We start from the raw sequence: 24457 nt of genomic DNA, 5'->3' as shown, positions 1-24457 counted from the left end.
CACTTCATAATTCTATTCTTTTGAGACTTCAATGACTGTTGTTTGGAAACATTTTAACTGCAAATCAAATCCAATCCAATATTTGAATACATAATACTCCATCCATCTGTTCAAATTGATGTATTTGAATAATCGCAAAAAATAATAATAGGTTCATCTTTATTCATTTTATAGGCTCGAATTTTATTTGCATTGTTCAAGAACTACATTGATTAACCAAGACTTAAAATCAAGATGTAATTTAAAATACTAAACAAACTCTTGTAAACTTTAATGACAGACAAACTCACTTTAAGAAAAAAAAATTCTTTATCCAACCCCAAGCTTTTTAGAAACCGCACGAAATTCTTAAAACGCCTCTATATTTTGGAAGTGCATCTCCGAAGTAAAAAAAAGGATAATTTCGGAGATGTATTTTCGAAATCATTTTTTTTAAGTAAAAAAAAAGTGTTTTCGGAGATGCATCTCCGAAAACAATATTTCGGAGATGCATTTCCAAAAAATCGCGTGTTTTTGCTGTTTAAACAAAACAGCCTCCCCCCATTTTCAATTTACCCGAAACACCAAAACTTCAAAATCCCCAAGCATTTGCGCCTACACACTCCAAAGGCTACTTCAAAACAACATCAAATTGCTCTCCAACCTTCAAAGACTACTTTTAAAGCACTATCAACATCACTTCAAATTTGCAAGTTCTCACAACTTTAAATGTAGGATTGAATTGATATTATGGGTGTTAGAAATTAGTATAATGTAGTAGGTTTAAGTTATTATATGTCACTGAATATGTTTAGATAGGAAAAAATTGATTTTGAAGCATTTAGGGCAAGATGTGGAGGTTCTGCAAAAATGGAGTTCGTAAGGGGTTTCGGAAGTGCATTTCCAAAAACACCTCAATGACCAGTTTCGGAAATGCACTTCCGAAATGAACCCAGAATTGTTTTTTTTTTATTTTCTTGATTGTTTTGCCTTCTTACGAATTTCAATTTTTTCAGGAAAATGACAGGAAATCCCACACGACTTAGACATGGCAGAAAGACCCAGACAGCGTCGGCTCGACGCGAGCGGGCCTCACAGTTGGCATCGACATAGGGACGGGGTAGAGTACGAGTACCCGTCCAGATGGATGAGGCCGGCTTCTCATCTAGATCGAGGAGTCAGGTGGCTCGGGTGTCTTCTTCCCGTCAGGAGGAGGTACGGGAGGATGAGGAGGAGGAGGAGGTGAGACACGAGGAGAAGGAGATACTTGATGCTGACCCTCCGCGCGGGGAGGGGGAAGAGGAGGATGATGGCTACCCGGGAGGGTCTAGGGACACTTGCTGATTTACTACCACGACCACGTCGCTCGACGTGTGGGAGGGAGAGGTATTTTTTTTAATTACACTTTATAGTTTAACCATTTTTTATTTAGTTTTTTGTTCCACTTTCTCCTAACGGTCTAACTAACAATCTTTTTTGTTTTTGTTGTAATAGGAAAGACCGACGATAAAATCCGTGAACCACACGCGGAAGATTTTTGATCTATTTAAACCACAGGCCCAGTGGTTTAATGATGTGGTAGCTGGTTCCAGGCTCGGCGGGTTGTGCATGACCGGGTATACCACTATCAGCCACGGCATGCAGGGGCTTTCGTGGAGCAGTGGCACAAGAAGACGTCTTATTTCCACTTTCCTGTTGGGGAGTTGACGATCACCTTGCAAGATGTTCAGTGTCTGCTCCACCTGCCGATCAGAGGGAGGCTGCTGCACCATTCCCGGATACAGAGGGTCGAGGCGATTGAGTGGATGGTCGACTATCTGGGTATGGACCCAAACATGGCTGATTATGAGTTTCGGGCGACGAATGGGACCCATATCTGGTTCTCCAGCTTGAGAGAGATGTATGAGAACCACTTGGTGGCGGCAGCAGAGTCCGAGCAGGAGGGTGACGGGCTTTTTACAGAGTATTATCGTGCCTGCGCTCTGAGGTGCTGGTTCATGTTCTTGGTAGGCACTGCACTCTTTGTGGACAAGAGTGCAACCTACGTTGACATGACATATCTCCGCTACTTTATCGATATGAGTAACATTAACCAGTGGAACTGGGGGTCAGTTATTCTAGTATACATATACCAAAAGATGAATGAAGCCTCCAACTGGAGGACCAGGCAGTTGACTGGATCTTCCATACTCCTGACGGTACGTTTCTTTTTAATTATTTCACATTTATTTATGGTTCATATTTATTTTTAACATATTATCGTATTTGTGTTTCAGGGCTGGATCATCTCGTACTTCCCCCGCATCCACGGCTTCGTCATTGATCCTGCGTACACTGAAGCCATGTCCAGGGCCGCCCGATACGTTCTCCAAAGGGGGAACAACGCAGTGCCACCATATCGCGTGTACCTCGACCGCACAGCTTACGATAACATCCGTTGGACGCCGTTCACCGACTACCGTGTTGTTGTCTCATTCGACTGCATCGCGTTATACTCTAGATGGTTGGCATGCGGGGCCAACACCATGGTGAGGTATCTGCCGTGTGAAGTCAAGCTTCTCTAACATTGTGTTTTGATGAAGACAACTTTAAATCTCTCAAGACCATGGACATATATCAAAAAGAAGGAAAAAGATGCACGACTTTATTCAAGCTTTACGATCAAGTTTCAAGGTATATGAAATCTTTAACAAATATAATCTTAGTGCTCAATCTTTTAAAATCATGCATTTAAATTTTATATAAACTTTGGTAAAATTGATTTCAAATATTTTTTTACAAGTGGTGGAAAATATTGTTTTGCCATTACATATATCTTATGCATAATTTCAATGAATTGTGTATTGGCTCAATTGGTTGAAATGCATGTGTTAAGGGATTAAAAGGTCTTGAAGGATAGAAAAACACTTAGAAAGGGGGGGTTTGAATAAGTGTAGCTTTAAAAACTTGACCGATAAAAATAAATTGCACAGTTATTTTTATCCTGGTTCGTTGTTAACTAAACTACTCCAGTCCACCCCCGCAGAGATGATTTACCTCAACTGAGGATTTAATCCACTAATCGCACGGATTACAATGGTTCTCCACTTAGTCAGCAACTAAGTCTTCCAGAGTCTTCTGATCACACACTGATCACTCCAGGAACAACTGCTTAGATACCCTCTAAGACTTTCTAGAGTATTCTGATCCACACGATCACTCTAGTTACAACCTGCTTAGATAACCTCTAAGACTTCCTAGAGTATTCTGATCCACACGATCACTCTAGTTCCTTACAACTTAATGTAATCAATTCTAAAAGTATTACAATTGCTTCTTAAAAGCTATAATCACAAACTGTGATATTTCTCTTAACGTTTAAGCTTAATCTCACTAATATATTACAACAGCAATGTAGTGAGCTTTGATGAAGATGAAGATTCTGAGCTTTGAATAGAACAGAGTTTCAGCAAGTTAATATGAGTTGTTTTGTTCAGAATCGTTAACCTTGCTTCTCATCAGAACTTCATATTTATAGGCGTTGGAGAAGATGACCGTAGAGTGCATTTAATGCTTTGCGTGTTCCGTACAGCATCGCATTTAATGTTATACGCTTTTGTCAACTACCTCGAGCCTTGTTCACGCTGTGTCTACTGACGTTGCCTTTAATAGCTTCTAACGTTCCTTTTGTCAGTCAGCGTAGCCTGCCACATGTACTTCCTTCTGATCTGATGTTTGTGAATACAACGTTTGAATATCATCAGAGTCAAACAGCTTGGTGCAAAGCATCTTCTGATCTTCTGACCTTGAAGTGCTTCTGAGCGTGATACCATCAGAACTTCAGTGCTTCTGATCTCATGTTCTTCTGATGCTTCCATAGACCCATGTTCTGATTCTGCTTCGACCATCTTCTGATGTCTTGCCAGACCATGTTCTGATGTTGCATGCTGAACCCTTTGAGACAAAGCTTCTGAGCGTTGAATTATGCATACTCTTTATATATTTCCTGAAAAGGAAATTGCATTGGATTAGAGTACCATATTATCTTAAGCAAAATTCATATTATTGTTATCATCAAAACTAAGATAATTGATCAGAACAAATCTTGTTCTAACAATCTCCCCCTTTTTGATGATGACAAAAACATATATAAATGATATGAATTTGCGATCAGAAAGAGCAGTCGGCAAAAGACAAATTACACAGCTATAGCATAAGCATGTGAATATGTCTCCCCCTGAGATTAACAATCTCCCCCTGAGATAAATAATCTCCCCCTGAAATAAATACTCGAAGAACTTTAATAAAAGACTTCCCTGATTATTTCGGTAGAGACGATCACATAAGCTTCTGTCTTCAGAGAATTCATAGCTTCTGACTTCTGCTTCCATTTGACAGCTTCAGAACTTGAATTTCTTTAGATCCCTAGAACACTCATAGCTTCTGATTCCTGCTTCCATTTAGGACAGCTTCAGAACTTGAATTTCTTTGATCATCAGAACATTCACAGCTTCTGATTTCTGCTTCCATTTAGGACAGCTTCAGAACTTGAATTTCTTTGATCTTCAGAACATTCACAGCTTCTGATTTCTGCTTCCATTTAGGACAGCTTCAGAACTTGAGTTTTCTGGATCTTTAGAACATTCACAGCTTCTGATTTCTGCTTCCCTCGGATAGCTTCAGAGCTTTGAATTTCTACCAACATCACTTCATGCTAGATTTGTATCAGAACATTGTTGAATGTACCAGAGCATCATCAGAGCATCTCTACATCCTGAAATGTTACAGAACAAAAACTAAACGACAAAAGTCAGCATGAACGAGTCAGAACATAAAATGTATATTAGAACACATGATATGTATCAGAGCCATATAGGCTAAAATAATGTATCAGAGCAAATAGAATTTTGTCAGAGCAAATAGACAAATTTTGGATCAAATTCTATTATCAGAATTTCTGATCATTCTTCCTTCTGATTCTGAAGTTTCCTAGCACTCAGCTTGCTTCAAGAATCCAAGAACTTGATTCATCTTGTTGCTCCTCATGTTGGTCTTGAATGATTCCTGCAACAACACAACTTAGAAACATATGAAGCTTGCAGCTTCTGTTAGTAAATATGGGGTCTTTTTACTCGGTAACTGATAATATTAATCAGCTCATTTATCATATATTTTCTCCCCCTTTTTGTCATAACATCAAAAAGCATAAAAGATTCAGATGCAAAGCAAGAGACAAAAGGAAAGAAACACAAATAACTTTTCATTGATTTCAACAAGAAAGATTACAAAAGAGGAATGCAGGAAAACAGATGCAACAAGGAAAGAAAACTACAAAGACCAAAGGACTAAGATCCTAGCCTACGCAAGATCCGCGCCAGAACATCATGAATCCCGTCAGTGCTTGTAGCTTGCCTTGCCATGAAGGAGCGAAACTCAGCATTGGCTACTTCTTGCGCGTCCAAACGAGAAGCCAGCATAGCTTGATTCTGATGAAGAGCTTCCAAGGTCTCCATCAGAGCTGAGGCTTCACCAGAAGAAGAGGCACCAGAATTTCTGCCAAAAGGGACAGCAATCTCAGCAGGGTGATCTTCTGGAAGGTCTTCAGCTTGTGCATCTTCCATCTCCTCATCTGAGTCTGACTCAGAAGTAGCCTTAGCATATTCTGGTTCAGGCAGCTCAGAAGTTCCAACTTCCAACGCTTGAAGAATAGCTGCTAGGTTTGTTGGAGGAGTAGGACCAGCAACTTCAGCAGGATAAACCACTACTGGAAAGACCATGTGAGGTGCTTTTTCAGAAGGGTTCATTCTGAACCAGTTAAACAGCCACTGAAAATCTCCAGTCAGCACAGGAAACCATGGTCTCCACACCACGATGTCTCTGCAGAGATTTTCTTCTTCCAACTCATCTGCAAGTATCTTCTCCTCAAGAACTCTTCTGTTCCTGATGAGATGGTGATAGCTGCTTTCACCAACTTCCAACCGAAGACCACGAACACCAGGAGCTTCAGACACGATCCTTATCTGAGTGTCTGTAGCCCTAACCAGAAAATCCTGACGAAAGGTATCCCAAAGGTTGCTTGTAGCATACTCATCCAGATGGTTAAGGTGAGCAGCACCCAGAATCTCCAACCAGCCATTTACATTAGAATGTAAAAGCTCCAGAAATGATTGAGTGGTAGGGGTTGGAGGGTTGACAGTGAACCTGGAGTCGGGAAAAACAACACTGTAGGGGTTAGGTGTTCTGGTGGGAAAAGGGTGTGAGAGAGATGAAGAAATATCTGATGGATGGGTTGAAGGAGAGGAGATATCAGATGGTGAAGAAGGTGGTTCCGAGAGGATGAATGAGGAGGAAGAGGTGGTGGAGGTCTGTGAAGAGGGAGGTGATTGAGGGGTACCGTCAAGGGGTTGATACACACGTCTAGAGTAGTTTCCAGACATCATAGCTTCAAACGGGTTCACTTTGAGAGGGTCATAGGTGATCCTTACTCTTTTTGGTTTGGTTTCTAGTTCAGCAGTTGCCTTTCTCTTTTGTTTTCGATCATTATCTTGATTCCCAGAGCTTGACGATGGATTCATGATGAAGTTGCAGATATTGGAAACTGCTAGGGTTTATGATATGAATGCAAAGAGAGAGAACGAAAAAGAAACTGAATGCAAAGTGAGAGAAATATAAGAGGGAAAAGAAACGTTTGAAGAATATAAAAAGAAAACTGAAAGAGAGTAAATGATGAAAAGCATTTAATGTTACGTGACGTGAGGAGAGATAATAATGACAAAAGACGTGATTTGCACAATTACCTAAGTAGACGTCCCCTCAACTGCACGCACGCTTGTCCAGGAATAGTGAACACGTGTTTACCATCTGGATAGCCAGTTACAGCTGTTTTGCTTTTAAAGAGATTCTGAATCAACTTAGACAATGAAACGTTAGTAATAACTGAATCACAATTTCTAATTGATTTCAATCAGAACTTCTTATAAACAAAAAAAAACAATTTCATTTCAGAAGATACTCATACATAAGAACTTCTCATCTTCTCATTCTGGGCATAAATCCATACTGATGTTCTTCAGAATGAACTTAAACCTATATTCAGCCAGGGGTTTTGTAAAGATATCAGCCCATTGATGGTCTGTATCCACAAAGTTTAAAGATAGAACACCCTTCTGAACATAGTCCCTTATGAAATGATGTTTAATCTCAATATGTTTAGCTTTTGAATGAAGAATAGGATTCTTAGATAAACATATAGCAGAAGTATTATCACAGAATATAGGAATGTTACTCTCATATATCTGATAATCTTCTAGCTGACTCTTCATCCAGAGCATCTGTGTACTGCAACCAGCAGCAGCGACATATTCTGCTTCTGTTGTTGATAGAGCAATAGTTGCTTGCTTCTTGCTATACCAGGAGATCAAATGACTTCCAAGAAATTGGCAACTTCCTGAAGTACTCTTTCTTTCAATTCTGTCTCCAGCATAGTCAGCATCGCAGAATCCTACTAAGTTGTATTCTTTAGATTTTCTGTAAACTAAGCCAACATTAGTAGTACCTTTCAGATACCTTAGAATTCTCTTAACAGCAGTTAAATGAGATTCTCTAGGATCTGATTGGAATCTAGCACACAAACAAACACTGAACAGAATGTCAGGTCTAGAAGCAGTCAAATATAGAAGAGATCCAATCATACCTCTGTATAACTTCTGATCTACCTTCTTACTTACCTCATCCTTACCTAGGATGCATGTTGGATGCATAGGAGTTTTGGCTTCTTTGCAGTCTAGAAGATTAAACTTCTTCAGAAGTTCCTTCACATACTTGGTTTGGTGAACATACGTTCCTTCTGATGTTTGATTTATTTGTATTCCAAGGAAATACTTGAGTTCTCCCATCATGCTCATTTCAAACTCAGCCTGCATAGACTCAGCAAACTCCTTTCCAAGTGTAGCATTAGATGTTCCAAAAATAATATCATCTACATATATTTGACAAATTAAAATATCCCTTTTAAAGGTTTTACAAAAGAGAGTAGTGTCCACTTTTCCTCTAGTGAAACCATTATCCAGAAGGAAAGAACTTAAGCGTTCATACCAAGCTCTGGGAGCTTGTTTCAATCCATACAACGATTTCTTTAGTTTAAAAACATGATTAGGAGACATGGAGTCTTCAAAACCAGGAGGTTGATGGACATAAACTTCTTCATCTATATAACCATTTAAGAAGGCACTCTTAACATCCATCTGATAGAGAGTGATGTTATGTTGAGTGGCAAATGAAATTAATAGACGAATAGATTCTAACCTGGCCACTGGTGCAAAGGTTTCTGTATAGTCAATCCCTTTTTGCTGACTATAACCCTGAGCCACCAGTCTGGCTTTGTTCCTTACCACTTCACCTTTCTCACTGAGCTTGTTTCTGAAGACCCATTTTGTACCGATTATATTGAATCCATCTGGTCTAGGAACAAGATCCCAAACATCATTCCTTGTAAACTGATTCAGTTCTTCTTGCATAGCAATTATCCAGTCTGGATCTTCTAGAGCATGATCAACAGAAGTTGGCTCGATCAAAGATACAAGACCTAATTGACAGTCTGCATTGTTCTTAAGGAATGCTCTTGTTCTGATTGGATCATCCTTCTTTCCAAGAATGACATCTTCTGAATGACCAGAGATGAGTCTGGATGATCTTCTGACAGATGGTTCTTCAGAAATGCTTAGATTCTCCAGAGAAGCTGATACTTGATCTTCAGATTCTTTGCTTCTGAGAAGCTCTGCTTCTGATGCGTTGCTTCTTGGCTCAACAACTTCTGATACATCAATATCACAATCTGCAAAATTATCAAACTGCTTTGGTTTTTCAGAACCAAGCTTATCATCAAACCTGATATTGATTGATTCTTCTACAATCAATGTTTCAGTATTGTATACTCTGTAGCCTTTTGAGCGTTCAGAATATCCAAGAAGGAAACATTTTTGTGCTTTGGAATCAAACTTACCAAGATGATCTTTAGTGTTCAGAATAAAGCACACACATCCAAAAGGATGGAAATATGAAATGTTGGGCTTTATATTCTTCCACAATTCATAAGGAGTCTTATTTAGAATAGGTCTGATAGAGATTCTATTCTGAATATAGCATGCAGTGTTTATTGCTTCTGCCCAGAAATGCTTAGCCATATTGGTTTCATTGATCATGGTTCTGGCCATTTCTTGCAGAGTCCTATTCTTTCGTTCTACAACTCCATTTTGCTGTGGAGTTCTAGGACAAGAGAAATCATGGGCAATACCATTTTCTTTGAAGAACTCTTCAAAGAATCTGTTCTCAAATTCACCACCATGATCACTTCTAACCTTTATGATTTTACACTCTTTTTCAGATTGAATCTGAATGCAGAAATCAAAGAACACTGAATGAGACTCATCCTTGTGTTTCAAGAATTTTACCCATGTCCAGCGGCTATAATCATCTACGATGACTAATCCATATTTCTTCCCTCTGACAGATGCTGTTTTGACTGGGCCAAACAGATCAATGTGCAAGAGTTCTAATGGCCTTGAGGTAGAAACAACATTCTTGGACTTGAATGCAGGTTTGGAGAACTTGCCCTTCTGACATGCTTCACAAAGAGCATCTGATTTGAATTTCAGATTAGGGAGTCCTCTGACAAGATCCAGTTTGTTAATCTGAGAAATCTTTCTTAAACTAGCATGACCTAATCTTCTGTGCCAGACCCACTGCTCTTCAGAAACAGACATAAGACAAGTCACCTTCTGACTCATAAGATCTTGCAGATCTGTCTTATAAATGTTGTTCTTCCTCTTGCCGGTAAATAGGATTGAGCCATCCTTCTGATTTACAGCCTTGCAAGACTTTTGATTAAAGATTATATCATAACCATTGTCACTCAATTGACTGATAGATAAGAGGTTATGTGTTAATCCTTCTACAAGAAGTACATTTGAAATGGAAGGAGAGTTACCAGACTTTATAGTTCCAGAGCCAATTATCTTGCCCTTCTGATCTCCTCCAAACTTGACTTCTCCTCCAGACTTAAGCACCAGGTCTTGGAACATAGACCTTCTTCCTGTCATGTGTCGTGAGCATCCAGAGTCCAGGTACCACGACATGTTGTGCTTTGTCCTTTTTGCAGCCAAGGATATCTGCAATAGGAATAATCTTATCCTTAGGTACCCACATTTTCTTGGGTCCTTTCTTGTTAGATTTTCTCAAGTTCTGATTGAACTTGGGTTTAACATTGTAAGCAATAGGAGGAACAGCATGATAATTCTTAATGTGAGTTTCATGATATTTCCTAGGTTGTGTCACATGCTTCTTAGTGTGTGTAATGTGAAAACTTTGAGCATGTGAAGTGTGCCTAATATCATGTGAGTGGCCATACTTGAACTGATCATACAATGGCTTGTATGTGATTTTCATCTTATCAACAGGTTCAAGTTTGTATGGGGTTTCACCCTCAAAACCAATGCCAACTCTACTGTTTCCAGACACAGCATATATCATAGAAGCTAGCTGACTTCTGCCAATACTTCTAGATAAGAACTTCCTGAAACTTAAATCATATTCTTTCAGAATATGGTTTAGACTAGGAGTGGATTTTTCTGAATTGGAAGGAGATCCAACATTATTGGATAATTTTAAAACTTTTTCTTTTAATTCAGAATTTTCCAACTTAAGCTTCTTCGTTTCAAATTCAAATAGCTTTTTCAGCTTTTTGTATTTGAGACTGATCTGAGACTTGAATTCCAGAAGTTCTGTTAGACTGGAAACTAACTCATCTCTAGTAAGTTCAGAGAATACCTCTTCAGAATCTGATTCTGATGTAGATTCTGATCCGTCATCTTCTGTCGCCATCAGCGCACAGTTAGCCTGCTCATCTTCAGAGTCTGAATCATCTTCTGACTCATCCCAGGTTGCCATAAGACCTTTCTTCTTATGAAACTTCTTCTTGGGATTTTCCTTCTGAAGTTTTGGACATTCATTCTTGAAGTGTCCAGGCTCATTGCATTCATAGCACATGACCTTCTTCTTGTCAAATCTTCTGTCATCAGAAGATTCTCCACGTTCAAATTTCTTTGAACTTCTGACGCCTCTGAACTTCCTTTGCTTGTTCTTCCAGAGTTGATTTAGCCTTCTGGAGATCAAGGACAGTTCATCTTCTTCTTCAGATTCTGATTCTTCAGGATCTTCTTCTCTAGCCTGAAAAGCGTTAGTGCATTTCTTGATATTGGATTTTAATGCAATAGACTTACCTTTCTTTTGAGGCTCGTTTGCATCCAGTTCAATTTCATGACTCCTCAGGGCACTGATCAGCTCTTCCAAAGAGACTTCATTTAGATTCTTCGCAATCTTAAATGCAGTCACCATAGGACCCCATCTTCTGGGTAAGCTTCTGATGATCTTCTTTACATGATCAGCCTTGGTGTATCCCTTGTCAAGAACTCTCAATCCAGCAGTAAGAGTTTGAAATCTTGAGAACATCTTTTCAATGTCTTCATCATCCTCCATCTTGAAGGCTTCATACTTCTGGATTAAAGCGAGAGCTTTAGTCTCCTTGACTTGAGCATTTCCTTCATGAGTCATTTTCAAGGACTCATATATGTCATAGGCCGTTTCCCTGTTAGATATCTTCTCATACTCAGCATGAGAGATAGCATTCAGCAAAACAGTTCTGCATTTATGATGATTCCTGAAAAGCTTCTTCTGATCATCGCTCATTTCTTGCCTTGTCAGCTTTACGCCACTGGCATTTACCGGATGTTTGTAACCATCCATCAGAAGATCCCATAGATCACCATCTAGACCAAGAAAGTAACTTTCCAGTTTATCTTTCCAGTATTCAAAGTTTTCACCATCAAATACCGGCGGTCTAGTATAACCATTGTTACCGTTGTGTTGCTCAGCTGAGCCAGATGTAGATGTAGACTTTGCAGTTTCATCAGCCATCTTTTACTGAAGCGTTTTTCTCTTCCTGAATCTTTTCAAAACACGGTTAAGTGCTTGCACCTTAGAACCGGCGCTCTGATGCCAATTGAAGGATAGAAAAACACTTAGAAAGGGGGGGGTTTGAATAAGTGTAGCTTTAAAAACTTGACCGATAAAAATAAATTGCACAGTTATTTTTATCCTGGTTCGTTGTTAACTAAACTACTCCAGTCCACCCCCGCAGAGATGATTTACCTCAACTGAGGATTTAATCCACTAATCGCACGGATTACAATGGTTCTCCACTTAGTCAGCAACTAAGTCTTCCAGAGTCTTCTGATCACACACTGATCACTCCAGGAACAACTGCTTAGATACCCTCTAAGACTTTCTAGAGTATTCTGATCCACACGATCACTCTAGTTACAACCTGCTTAGATAACCTCTAAGACTTCCTAGAGTATTCTGATCCACACGATCACTCTAGTTCCTTACAACTTAATGTAATCAATTCTAAGAGTATTACAATTGCTTCTTAAAAGCTATAATCACAAACTGTGATATTTCTCTTAACGTTTAAGCTTAATCTCACTAATATATTACAACAGCAATGTAGTGAGCTTTGATGAAGATGAAGATTCTGAGCTTTGAATAGAACAGAGTTTCAGCAAGTTAATATGAGTTGTTTTGTTCAGAATCGTTAACCTTGCTTCTCATCAGAACTTCATATTTATAGGCGTTGGAGAAGATGACCGTTGAGTGCATTTAATGCTTTGCGTGTTCCGTACAGCATCGCATTTAATGTTATACGCTTTTGTCAACTACCTCGAGCCTTGTTCACGCTGTGTCTACTGACGTTGCCTTTAATAGCTTCTAACGTTCCTTTTGTCAGTCAGCGTAGCCTGCCACATGTACTTCCTTCTGATCTGATGTTTGTGAATACAACGTTTGAATATCATCAGAGTCAAACAGCTTGGTGCAAAGCATCTTCTGATCTTCTGACCTTGAAGTGCTTCTGAGCGTGATACCATCAGAACTTCAGTGCTTCTGATCTCATGTTCTTCTGATGCTTCCATAGACCCATGTTCTGATTCTGCTTCGACCATCTTCTGATGTCTTGCCAGACCATGTTCTGATGTTGCATGCTGAACCCTTTGAGACAAAGCTTCTGAGCGCTGAATTATGCATACTCTTTATATATTTCCTGAAAAGGAAATTGCATTGGATTAGAGTACCATATTATCTTAAGCAAAATTCATATTATTGTTATCATCAAAACTAAGATAATTGATCAGAACAAATCTTGTTCTAACAGGTCTTGGGTTCAAGTCTTGTGTATGACTTTTTTATTAGAAATTTTTTCAAATATTTGCATGTGATGCATTTACCATGCAATCGATTGAATGGTCTTAAAAACGTATTTAAAAAATATGCAATCGATTACATAGAATATGCAATCGATTGTATCAAAAATGGTTCAGCCACTGCTTGTTCAGAAATTGCAAAATCCAAGCCATTCAATCGATTAAAGTAGTGGTTTAATCGATTGTAATAATGTTTTGAGTGAATGTCCATTTTAGTCCCTCGCAGAAACTGCAGAGGTCAGATTAGTCCCTAAGAAAAAAAAAGTCCTTATTAAATCCCTTACAAAATTTAACCGAGCCATGTTAGTCTCTCTACTAATATTTTTTTTAAATCGGTTTTTTTCTTACTTTTGAACCGTGACTGGAATGCCAATGAAGACCAAATTAAGTCCCTCACAAAAAAAAAGAGAGTCCAAACTAGTTCATAAGAAAAAATATCTCTATTTAATCTCTTACAAAATTTTACTGAGCCATGTTAGTCTCTCTTTTAATATTTTTTTTCAAATGATTTTTCCTATTTTTAAATCATGACTGGACTTGACAAGATAGACCTGCTTTCATAAATTGAGTACGGGTCAGAGGTTAAGTTTCTTTGCAAATGGTCTTTAGAGTTTGAGTTTTCACCAGAAGTCGGGTTACCTAGTATACCTAATTGTTCATTAAATACTTTGTTATCATCAAAACCTAAGGAATATGGTTTAAACCAAAAAAAACTCCAACATATCATGTGTATTATTTTCGCCACAAGTATTATTTACAAAAGTAAGAAATTAGCCTAAACCATACCAACAGCAGAACTAAACCTTCCTAAAAGATCATTAACAACAGAAACAATAACACCTTATACACAAGAATATATAACCTGTAAAACCGTAGTCACCCACCCGTAAGCTTGATAATAAACCCAACAAAAAAAAAGAACATTGTGGTATTGCGATGATTTATCTACGATCCCTTCACAAATAATTTCAAATCAACAGTCGTAAAATAGGAGTCCAGTTACGGTTTTAAAATAGGAAAAAATCGTATGAAAAAATATTAAAAGAGGGATTAACAAGGCTCAGTTAAATTTTGTAAGGAATTAAATAGAGACTTTTTTTTCTCAGTGACTAATTTGGACTCTTTTTTTTTTGTGATGGACTAAAATAGGTCTTCACTGGCAGTACAATCATCGGTTTAAAAAAATATTAAAAGAGAGACTAATATGACTCGGTTAAATTTTGTAAGGGATTTAATAGGGACTTTTTTTTTCTCAGGGACTAATCTGACTTCTGCAGTTTTTGTGAGGAACTAAAATGGACCTTCACTCTAATGTTTTTCAAAGTAGTGTAATCGATTGTAGTATCTGTGCAATTGATTGCATCAGGCCAATTTTCCATATTTTCACGTGTATTTATTCCATGCAATTCATTGCAATTTTGATGCAATTGATTGCACCTGTGTTATTTTGAAAAATGTTGTAACGTAAATACCTTTTCACCAAACCATTTCATAACACCATTTCAATTTAAACTAAATTATTTTCACGTAATAATTTTCAAACATTGCCATGTTTTATCAAGAGTTGTTTTAAATCTATAAAATGATTTTCAAATTTCATTTTACTGTAACCTCTTTCAAAATTATCATAAAATCTCTCTACATTATTTTCAACAGAACTTTCATGTTTTAATGCTTTGTGAGAAAACTTTGATATCATTCCAAAAGCATCATTGAGCACTTAAGAGAGTATTTTATTATTAAATCATATTGAAAGAGAAGATCAATCATAGTGATTGATATATGTTCATCAATTTCTTTACTTAAATTATTTCCAGATTTTGGTTATTATTGACTTGCTATCCAGGATCGTTGGAAGCAAGGGTTTTTTATTAGTGAGAGGATTGTTCTCAAAACCAAGTTAGTAAATCCAAGAGGATTGTTCTTGGTGGTTGAAATCTTGTTGTCCAGGATTGTTGGAAACAAGTGAGTCATTAAGGGAGGATTTTTCTCTTAGTGGACTTAGTGTAAAATCCAAGAGGATTGTTCTTGGTCCAATAGAATTGTTCTTGGTGTTTGTGTGGGTCTTGTACAAGTCACAAACAATAGTAAAATCTCTTTCATGTTGAAAGGGGACTGTAGACTCTCGGACTGTAAGTGGAACCAGTATACATCATTGTGTTCTTTCCTTTTCCGCATTTACGGCTTTCACAAATCATAACCAGAAAAGAAAGTAACACATTTCTAAACTCTTGCACCAAACCATTTGAGGCTTCTTTCCTTTTCCTTTTCCTCGTGTGCAAATGATACCGAGGTCACCATTTGAGGCTTCTCCTGACACAGTTACCCGAGTGGAGCTCACTGCTATATTTGAAGACTGAGCGCATCATCTGATCCTAGAGGAGTATCGGCGTATGCAGGCCACCCAGGAGTGGCATTGTGTAAAGGAGTACATGACATGGTTCTATCGAGTGTCACATCCTCCGATGACACTCGACGCTCCCGGAGATCCACCTAGGCCAGCACACGAGGAGATCTTGAAAAACCAGTAGACTGAGGATGACCATGCCACTGATCTCCTACAGATATGCCAGCGGATAGAGATGCTTGGGTGGGACGCATTGAACCGAGGTATCATCGAGCATGCCAGTCCAAAGGCAGTTGCCATGGTGGAGAGTATGGTCGGTGACGCGTCCGGTGCGACAACATATACGAGGCAGAGGAGGTCCTAGGGAGTTAGGGTTAGGCGTATTTAGTAACAGTTGCCTATTTATTTTTCATTGTTGACTTTTTTATATTCGGATTGTATTTTTTGACATTTACGTACACTATTAGTTGTATATATAAATTAATATTTTATTCTAATTTGCGTGTTATATTTAATTTATATCAAACACTGTTTACTGCAAGCATTTTCGTTTGCTTTGTCGTTTAATTTAAAATACGAGACTAACCATTGTTTAGAAAACAAAAAAAATAACTTGCTGCATATTTCGGAGATGCATCTCTAAAAACCCCAAAAATATGAAAATGGTGTTTTCGGAGATGCATCTCCGAAAACACCCATAAATTGATATTTTCGGAGATGCATCTCCGAAATCTGGGAAAATCTGAAGATAAAAAATACTTCGGAGATGCATCTCCAAAGCGGGGATATTTTGAGGTTTTTAGCAGGGGTTCTCCCCTAGGAAGGGTCTACAAAGAAATTGTCAAAAAAAATCCAATCACATTGATCCTCATAATAACACTTCAAATATTATTGTGCAAATAACTTATCAAAACAAAACAAAATTCCAAGTAGCTTCGGGAATCTAAATCCTAGAAAACAGACTACCAAAATCATAACTAAATAAAATTATAATCTCATACATCCACATACCATTCTTGTGTTTTGACAAGTCTCTACACAATAACAGGAACACATTACAGAAGCCAGTTTTGTGAGAAAAATCTTTTTTGTCAAAACCACCATGTTTTTAAGGATTCCCGAATGGAGAAACAAACATGTTGCATGTTAGTGAAACTCTTGTCTGTCGAAGAATTAGAAGGTCATTTGGCATTATGCTAATACTTGACCTCAGGTCACAAAAGAGGCAATTTTTTAACAAGGTGACTTAAGATTCTGGTAGTTATCATTTTGATACCAATTGCATTATCAACCTTACATTATAAGCTATTTTCATGGTCTGGATTACTTCACCCGTCGTGCAACTTTTCTCTTATTTGACGGCCCATTTTTCTTCTCAAATCTTTTTCTCTTCTTAGCTTGGTTTTGGAATGATTTTCCAACTAAAGAGGGGATTTGTTTCAACGCAAAGCTTTTTGCTACGTGCCCCAAGTGGAGTTTCTTGACCATAAATATTCTTTTCAGGTCCCCGCGATGTGCTGTGTATGCACGGACCCAAGAGCAAAATGCCTTCTTGGCAAGTTCATCCATATGGGGCTGAAAAAGATAAGCCAACAATTGCTTAGCAGTTGCATTAAACCGACAAATGTTACATAGTTTTCAAAAGTTATAAACTCTAAACACGAATCTAATGATGATTCCAAATATAACTTTGAAGACATGTTTTCCAACTAAGAGGATGAAAAAACTGTGATACTTTCACACAAATGTAGAATTCAATTAGATTAGCAATGAGGATGATCACCTTGGACGAGAGGAAGGATTCGAGTGCCTTCTGGAGACACATGATCCATGGATGCATGTCTATGAAAACAGAATTCTTCATGTTTTTGTGTCCAGACAGTGGGAAACTGTCCAACACTTTGACGAGAGGATACTCTGTTAATGAGACACCGTGTTTCTTCAAGTCTTGTAAATAGTCTATTTCAGCAGGTTGCAGAAATAACAATGACTCTCCTCTTTCGCCCAGTCGAGCAGTTCTTCCAACTCTGCATCAATGATTTGATGATAGTTCGTAAACAAGAGCCTTACAAATCATACTGTTTGATTATTATTTTTCATAAACAGATCAATCAATACAATTTACTTTCTATTAGCGCCACATTTCGACAATTTGATATTCTAGCCAATATAAATTAGATCAACCGATTTGTCAAAGTTCTAACTTCTATTAAACTGTTGACTTTGATGTTTAATTTGGAGTTTAAATCATGTACATATCAGAATGAATATTTTAATATCATGTGTAAATTTTCTTGTCCTTTTTGAAACACAGTAAATATGCCAAATTTCCTAGCACCTTAATTTGGATTGAAATTACAGAAACAGAAAGCATTATTAATGGAACATACACTGCCGCCAAAGAAAAACAAAAAGATGAATTAGGTACCTATGCACATATTCAGTAGCTTCTCCAGGAGAATCATATTGTATGATGCATCTAACATTTGGAAAATCTAGGCCTCTGGCAGAAACATCGGTAGACAAAAGAAGAGCAGACTTATCAGTTTTAAAGGCCTGAAAACTGGCCGTCCTGTCCTCCTGTTCCATATTACCATGTAACCGGAGAGTTTTGCATCCAAGAAAAATTGGTCTGTTCCCTTCTTCAGTTTGTGGATGTGATGAGAAAAGGAATTCGGTTAACACCGAATAGTGAAAGTCCACGGCATCACATGTTGAAAAGAATACTACAACCTATGGAGTCAATAGATTAATGAAGTGATTCATTAGGTAGCGATTCATTATAATAAATCAGGATTTATCAAAGTGAATTGAGTTGCATTATAGTTAATTAGGATTAAATATAGGACTCATGTCCAAATTATATAGACACTGGGGATTCATATCAATTGGGTTCAATTTTGTATCGAATCAAGTATCACTAGCATGAATCTTAAGATACTGATAACCATGTTGAAAATAATTGAAAATGCAGAGTGCAAAATCTACCAATTTAAACGACCAAAGCCCTACCTTCTGTGAAGGTTCCCTTTCAAAAAGATGCTTTAGAACTGAAAGAAGTGTAGCAAGCCGTGATCCACAAGGCACTGCATAATAATCCAATTAAGTAAGCAAGATCCAAAAATATTATGCTACTACTTAGAAAGCTAACAGAAGAAATTTATAATTATCACATACCCTTCAAATATCTCTGAATCAACTGTTCGGGCACTTTATAAGCTCCAACTGCTTCTATTTTATTGGAAAACTTGTCTTCATTGTCTTCGTCAGAGTCGGAATGGGCAAATCTAATTTTTGAAGTTGGCTCCATTGTTTTATCATCAATACCAATCATCACTGGATCCTCTAAACTAATTTTAGCAAGGTGGTTTACTTTCTCATTTAAGGTTGCGGACAAAAGCAGGTTCTGTCTTTGAAATTTAGAGGGTCTTGCAACAGTATTCTCTTGGTCCTCATGCCCGGTCTTCATTGAACCTAAAAGATTCAGAATTTCTTGAATCTCTTTTCCAAATCCTAATTCCAAAATACTGCAAAAAGGGAACACATATTAGGCGAACTCTTCCGCGAGATAGTAGGTATCACATTTGCTTAGATATGGCAGTTTTTATGGCATAAGTAGATGAAAACCATACCGATCAGCTTCATCAAAAATTATCCAGCGCAAATTTGTATGTAAGAATGATGTCGTATTCTTCAAGTGATCTAAAAGACGGCCGGGAGTTGCAATAAGAATTGATATACCTAAATAAAAATCACCAAGGTTAAAAGTTGTCAATGTTTGGCACAAAATGCATAAATGTTTGTTATCATCATATTTTCTCTTTGTGATGGATAAATTTTCTTTTAAACATACAACTAGACGTCAATGCTGTTAAATCATGTTTGAAAATCCATACATTCACAAATTAACAACTTAAGCAAAAGGTTAAACAAATTAACAACTACAAAAACATAACAAGTTTTTAGCAAATAAAAAGACATAAATCAACAATTAGCAGTTGGGCCAGCTCCCACAAGTGTAAGATGGAAGTTCCACCTCACCGGAATCAAACTTCCAGCAAACCGATGCCCAGAAAAACACACAACCAGTGTCCGCTTGAGACAGCACAGACAACAACTGCTAGTAGAGGGGTGAGATACAAAGGAACAGTATCAAAGATGAGAACAGTGGAAGGAGTCCGGAATCAATGGAGGAGGAGAATAACGACAGAATCAAGCTTTTGATTGAAGGAAGATTCACAAAATAGGAGAGTAGTGTATTTAGGGTTTTAAATACAAAAGGGTCCAAGGGTTTCAGAAACAGGCATCGAGTAACCTGTAATCTTTTTTACATATACTGATAGAACCCAGAATTTACGTAAACAAGGTGTATTATTGACTGTAAATACATGAGCTCAAAGCTCTTACAATAATGGAAAATAACATAATGCAAGTGATAACCTAGAGTCAAGAACTCCTATTCCAGAGCAAAGCTCCTGACCAGACAGAAAACTCTCCTAAACCAAATCTCTAAGAATATTTCTGAATCAACTCCTCACTACTTTTCCCCGTCTTTTATAACAGAAAATCCCTTAAAATCAATGTGTTAACTGACTCTTATTTAGCTTTTTCTACAACCTTCTAAAATATGCCCAAGTATCTAAGTGTCCTATCAAAGCCACCATCTTATAAACAACTATGTCCCCAAGGTTGAGATTAGTTTTGATTGACCATGTTGTTTGTAGAAACACTAGTTTGTTAGAAAACCACATATAGCCAAGCCTACTAAGGATGCTGAAGATGGACAGCAGCTGCACCCATACACTTAAGGACCTAAATCCACCTCCCATTTGCCAATTGCAATTCCTTTCTTGATAGGTTTAGCTCCATAATTCAAGAGTAACATCAACTTGCCGACTAACAATGGTACCCTAATAGTATTCAAATTGTTTTGAAGCATCCCACATCCCTTTGCATATTCCCCAAACTTTTCCTCTATCATATACAGAATTCATCATGTTGTGTAACACGGGGAAATTTCCCCGACAATTACTATAGTTTCATTTGCTAACTTGCTGCTACTGCTTAAAGTACCTCTGATGACTCCATGACAATTGAAAGAATGCTATATTCCTCCATTGGATGTGAGAAAGAACCCAAGGAAATAGAGATTGAGCAAAGTCAAACAATCTGGGACAATATACATAACACATGAAGGCAAGATTGAAAGTGTCTTAGCATGGTTTATGCTATTAACTATCCTACTAAGACAAGTTGCGCAGCTTAATATAATATCCATACTAAAATCAAAATCCAGTTCTAGAGTTATAATTCCTCCTTTATGGTGACTTAAAATAACCAGCCTGAAATTATCTCAACTACTCTAGATTTTGTGTCACTTACATGATTAGAAGCTGATCTTGGAAAGGATTTTGCCACAAGATATGTTGAAAAGAATGAACCCAAAGCATTGATAACGCGAGACGAGACCTTGCTTGGGATCCAATTCTTTCTTGAGATACTAAATCTCATATCTATTCTTTGCTGCCAATGCCTTTGCAATTCCAATAGAGTCCAAATATAGCCACATCATCGATTGAAGGTGTATGTGAGGCGGTAGTGGCACTCATAATAATTTCCCTTGGTATGCCACCAAAGCTAGTCTTAGTTTAAGCCTGGCACATTACATCTAGACTGAAGCACAATTCAAAGAAATTAGAAAACCCATTTTGCTTCAATTTTTCTAGGATGCTCTCCAGCTTAGAGATTATCATTTTCCCTATTTCTTCCTTCTCCACAACTTCTCCAATAGTATATGCAAAATTGCAACACATCTGTTTGCTGAGCACACAAAACGGTTGAGTCAATGATGTGTATTGCCATTTGGTAGCACACAAAAGGCCCACTGCCATTTGGAGACTGGTGGCAGTGGGCCTTGCCGTTGTAGTGCCGTCCCAGCTTGACCAGCATTGGTTCCTTCAATTGTTTCTCCATCGGCAGAGCTTGATATTTGAACATGACGGCCAATGTTGACTCATTCATCATTACCCCCAATTTCCCTTGCAAGTTCTGGTTTCTAAGCTTCGACACTCTCATCTTTGATTGCCACACCAGTAAAAGGATCTGCTTCCTTCTTCTCCACAGCTTCTTTTTATTCTGGCAACATCTTTATTTGGGACTTAGTTTACTGGTGCTTCTCCATCGTATCTGTTAACGCCAACATGCCCCAACCAGAACTGAGATTCTCCGCGGGAACATGCCCAAACCAGAACTGAGATTCTCCGCGGAAACATGCCCCAACCAGAACTGAGATTCTCCGTGGGAACAAGCCCCAAATGCTTCGCCATCTCTGCTCTCAGCAATTGAGGATACTTCGACACAAACGATTTGACAGATTCCTCCAATATTCACATTCTTGCTTCCAATGCGCCATTCCTTTCATTCATCTTGAACGTCACAAATGGGGAACTCTCCTCTCCCTCGATAATCCAGCAGGTCGAACCAATTATAGAACACAGAATTTGAAGTAAACAGAGTGTATTATTGACTGTAAATGGGTGGGCTCAAAGCTATTACAATGGTGGAAAGTAACATAATGCAACCATTAATCCGGAGTCTAGGACTCCTATTCCAAAGCAAAGCTTCTAACCAGGGAGAAAACTCTCCTAACCAAATATCTAACAGTATTTCTGAATCAATTCCTCACTAACCTTCCCTCTCTAACACAAAACCCCTTAAAGTCAGGGAGTGCTAGTTAACTCTTACTTCACTTCTTCTACAATCTTTTAGAATATGCCTAAGTGTCTAGGTGTCCTATCATATAGTCACTGTTCAAACCAATACAAACTATGCACAGATGTGATTTTATTCTTAAGAGGAGATTGTTGCCTGGCACAGCATAAGGATTGCTGATGAAATCCAAAATCACAAAATGTTGATGCACCCAAAGTTAAGAAAATAGAACCATCAAACAAAATCACAATTTTGACTAACTTGATAGATACTAAAACACTAATCTCTTTCTATGATAATTTCATTTCCATTTCTCTACAACATTCGTGATTTTATTTTTAAACAACTAATAAAGAACAGATTTTAAAGAGGAAGTCAAAAGACTAGTATTGATGATGAATAAACATAATTTCTACCTTTGCGCAGCCTGGCTTTCTCCTTTGACCTACTTTCACCACCCATAATGTATCCTGGAACAATCCAATGAAACCGATGCAATAACTTCTGAAGAATTTCATGAACCTGCAAACATAGCTCGCGCGTTGGTACAAGAACCAACGCTATTGCCAATAAACCCATTAAATCCGTGAAGTTGATAAGATATTCTTAATGCTATGAAACAGTGAAATTGAAAGTGATGAACAACTGAACAAATAAGTAAATTTGTAAAGCAAAACAAAAAATAACACGCACCAAAGGTTCCATCAGAGCGCTCAATTCGCTTTTCATAACTCTGTAAATGATGAATTATTGGAGCTAGGTATGCAATAGTCTTCCCCGTGCCAGTAGCAGCATTTACTAGTCTAAACTTTCTCATTAAAGAACTCCATTGAATGACAAAAACTGGTTATAGCATGAATTAACATAGTCCCTCCATTCAGAAACAAAAATAAAATTGTAAAACTACAAAGGATACGCGTGACGGCCAGATAGAACAACAGGAATGGCTTGAGCTTGCACTAATGTTGGACCTTCAAAACCCATCCTTTCTGTTCAAACAAAATTGAAAAATACATCAACAAAATCCAAAAAAAAAAAAAACAAAAAATTTGAATGATTGAACCTTGCTTATGAGTTAAATTAAGATTCAAAACACCAAATTCGCGAAACAGAGAGATAGGGTTTAAAGAAAAAGTACCGCGAAGCTGGTCACATAAAGTAGGATGAAGACCAAGGCTAGAGAAGGTGCAAGAAGCAAAAACACTATTGTCTTCTTTGTTGGTTCCATTACCAACGGCTTTCTTATCGTTGTCTTTGTTTTTCACCACTTGCGTTTTGGACTTCATCTTCGTCCCCATTCTACTATTTGTCAGCACCGTCGAAGTTGAGAAATTTGGGATATGAAGGTTGAGGAACGAGGTTGTAGGAATGTATGGTGGTGGTGAGTTGGTCGGAGTTGAGAAAGTCGTTGAGTTTGGACAGTGGAGGTGGTGGTGGAGACGGTTCCGCGGCGGTGGAGTCGACGGCGGAAGAGGAGAAGGGAAATATGAGTGATTAGGAGATGTATATTTAATTTAACTTTTGCTTACTGTGTTAGGTTTTTGTTTTGCCTTTTTTTTTACGGTTTGCCTCTTGCTGTTTCTTAACTGTTGGATTAATCCAACGGTTGAGAATGGAACGAGATAGTAGGATATTTGCATTATGAATTTTCTTTTGCATTGGAAATTGATAATTTAGGATATGATTGAATTGATGAAATATAGATGAATTGGGTGGAATAAAATGTAACAAAATTATAGTATTGTTTGGATTGATTAAAAATGATAGAATTGAGCGGAATTTGATTAAATGTATTTTATTTTATTTCATTACTTTTCTTTTTTTTATACCTTTTAATTTGGATAGAATGATATAATTGTTTTAGTCTATCATGAAGTACTAAAACAATATAATAGAATCTTTATTTTATTCCGCTTCATTCGTTTTACAATATCCAAAATATAAACTGGGAAAATAAAGAGAGAATGAGAGGACTTAGGATAAGTTTGATTGCATTTTTTTAATGGGCACAGAGTGGCTCTAATGTCAAAATATGGAAATTTAGTAGTGAATGCAATTTTTTAATGGACAAAAAGTGGTTCTAATGTCAAAATATGGAAATTCGATAGTTGAGAGTCAATATAATTTT

General features: G+C 37.7%; 1 protein-coding gene across 1 annotated transcript; it reads right to left on the bottom strand.

Moving 5' to 3' along the window:
- Positions 1-16453: 16453 nt before the first annotated feature.
- Positions 16454-23864, bottom strand: LOC131651270 (DEAD-box ATP-dependent RNA helicase 17-like). The gene is made up of 10 exons (XM_058920942.1): positions 23468-23864; positions 23246-23318; positions 23023-23132; positions 22746-22889; positions 19251-19359; positions 18796-19145; positions 18631-18704; positions 18047-18351; positions 17402-17645; positions 16454-17193 (listed from the first exon to the last, which is right to left on the bottom strand). Exons 1-10 carry the CDS (start codon positions 23625-23627, stop codon positions 16942-16944), a joined length of 1821 nt encoding a protein of 606 aa, XP_058776925.1. The 5' UTR covers positions 23628-23864; the 3' UTR covers positions 16454-16941.
- Positions 23865-24457: the final 593 nt, after the last annotated feature.

The sequence above is a fragment of the Vicia villosa genome, linkage group LG2, assembly GCF_029867415.1.
Source record: "Vicia villosa cultivar HV-30 ecotype Madison, WI linkage group LG2, Vvil1.0, whole genome shotgun sequence".
Lineage (NCBI taxonomy): Eukaryota > Viridiplantae > Streptophyta > Magnoliopsida > Fabales > Fabaceae > Vicia > Vicia villosa.
Note: the sequence above shows the minus strand (reverse complement) of the source record. Positions and strands in the feature narration are given on the sequence as shown.

What these genes read in the sequence shown, in the direction of transcription:
- LOC131651270 (XM_058920942.1), bottom strand. Translation starts at nt 23,627, where the DNA reads ATGGGGACGAAGATGAAGTCCAAAACGCAAGTGGTGAAAAACAAAGAC. An exon ending in GCGCTCTGATGGAACCTTTG is followed by an intron (nt 22,890 to 23,022) that starts GTGCGTGTTATT and finishes TATTGGCAATAG; the next exon opens with CGTTGGTTCTTGTACCAACG. An exon ending in AAAGGGAACCTTCACAGAAG is followed by an intron (nt 18,352 to 18,630) that starts GTAGGGCTTTGG and finishes TTGACTCCATAG; the next exon opens with GTTGTAGTATTCTTTTCAAC.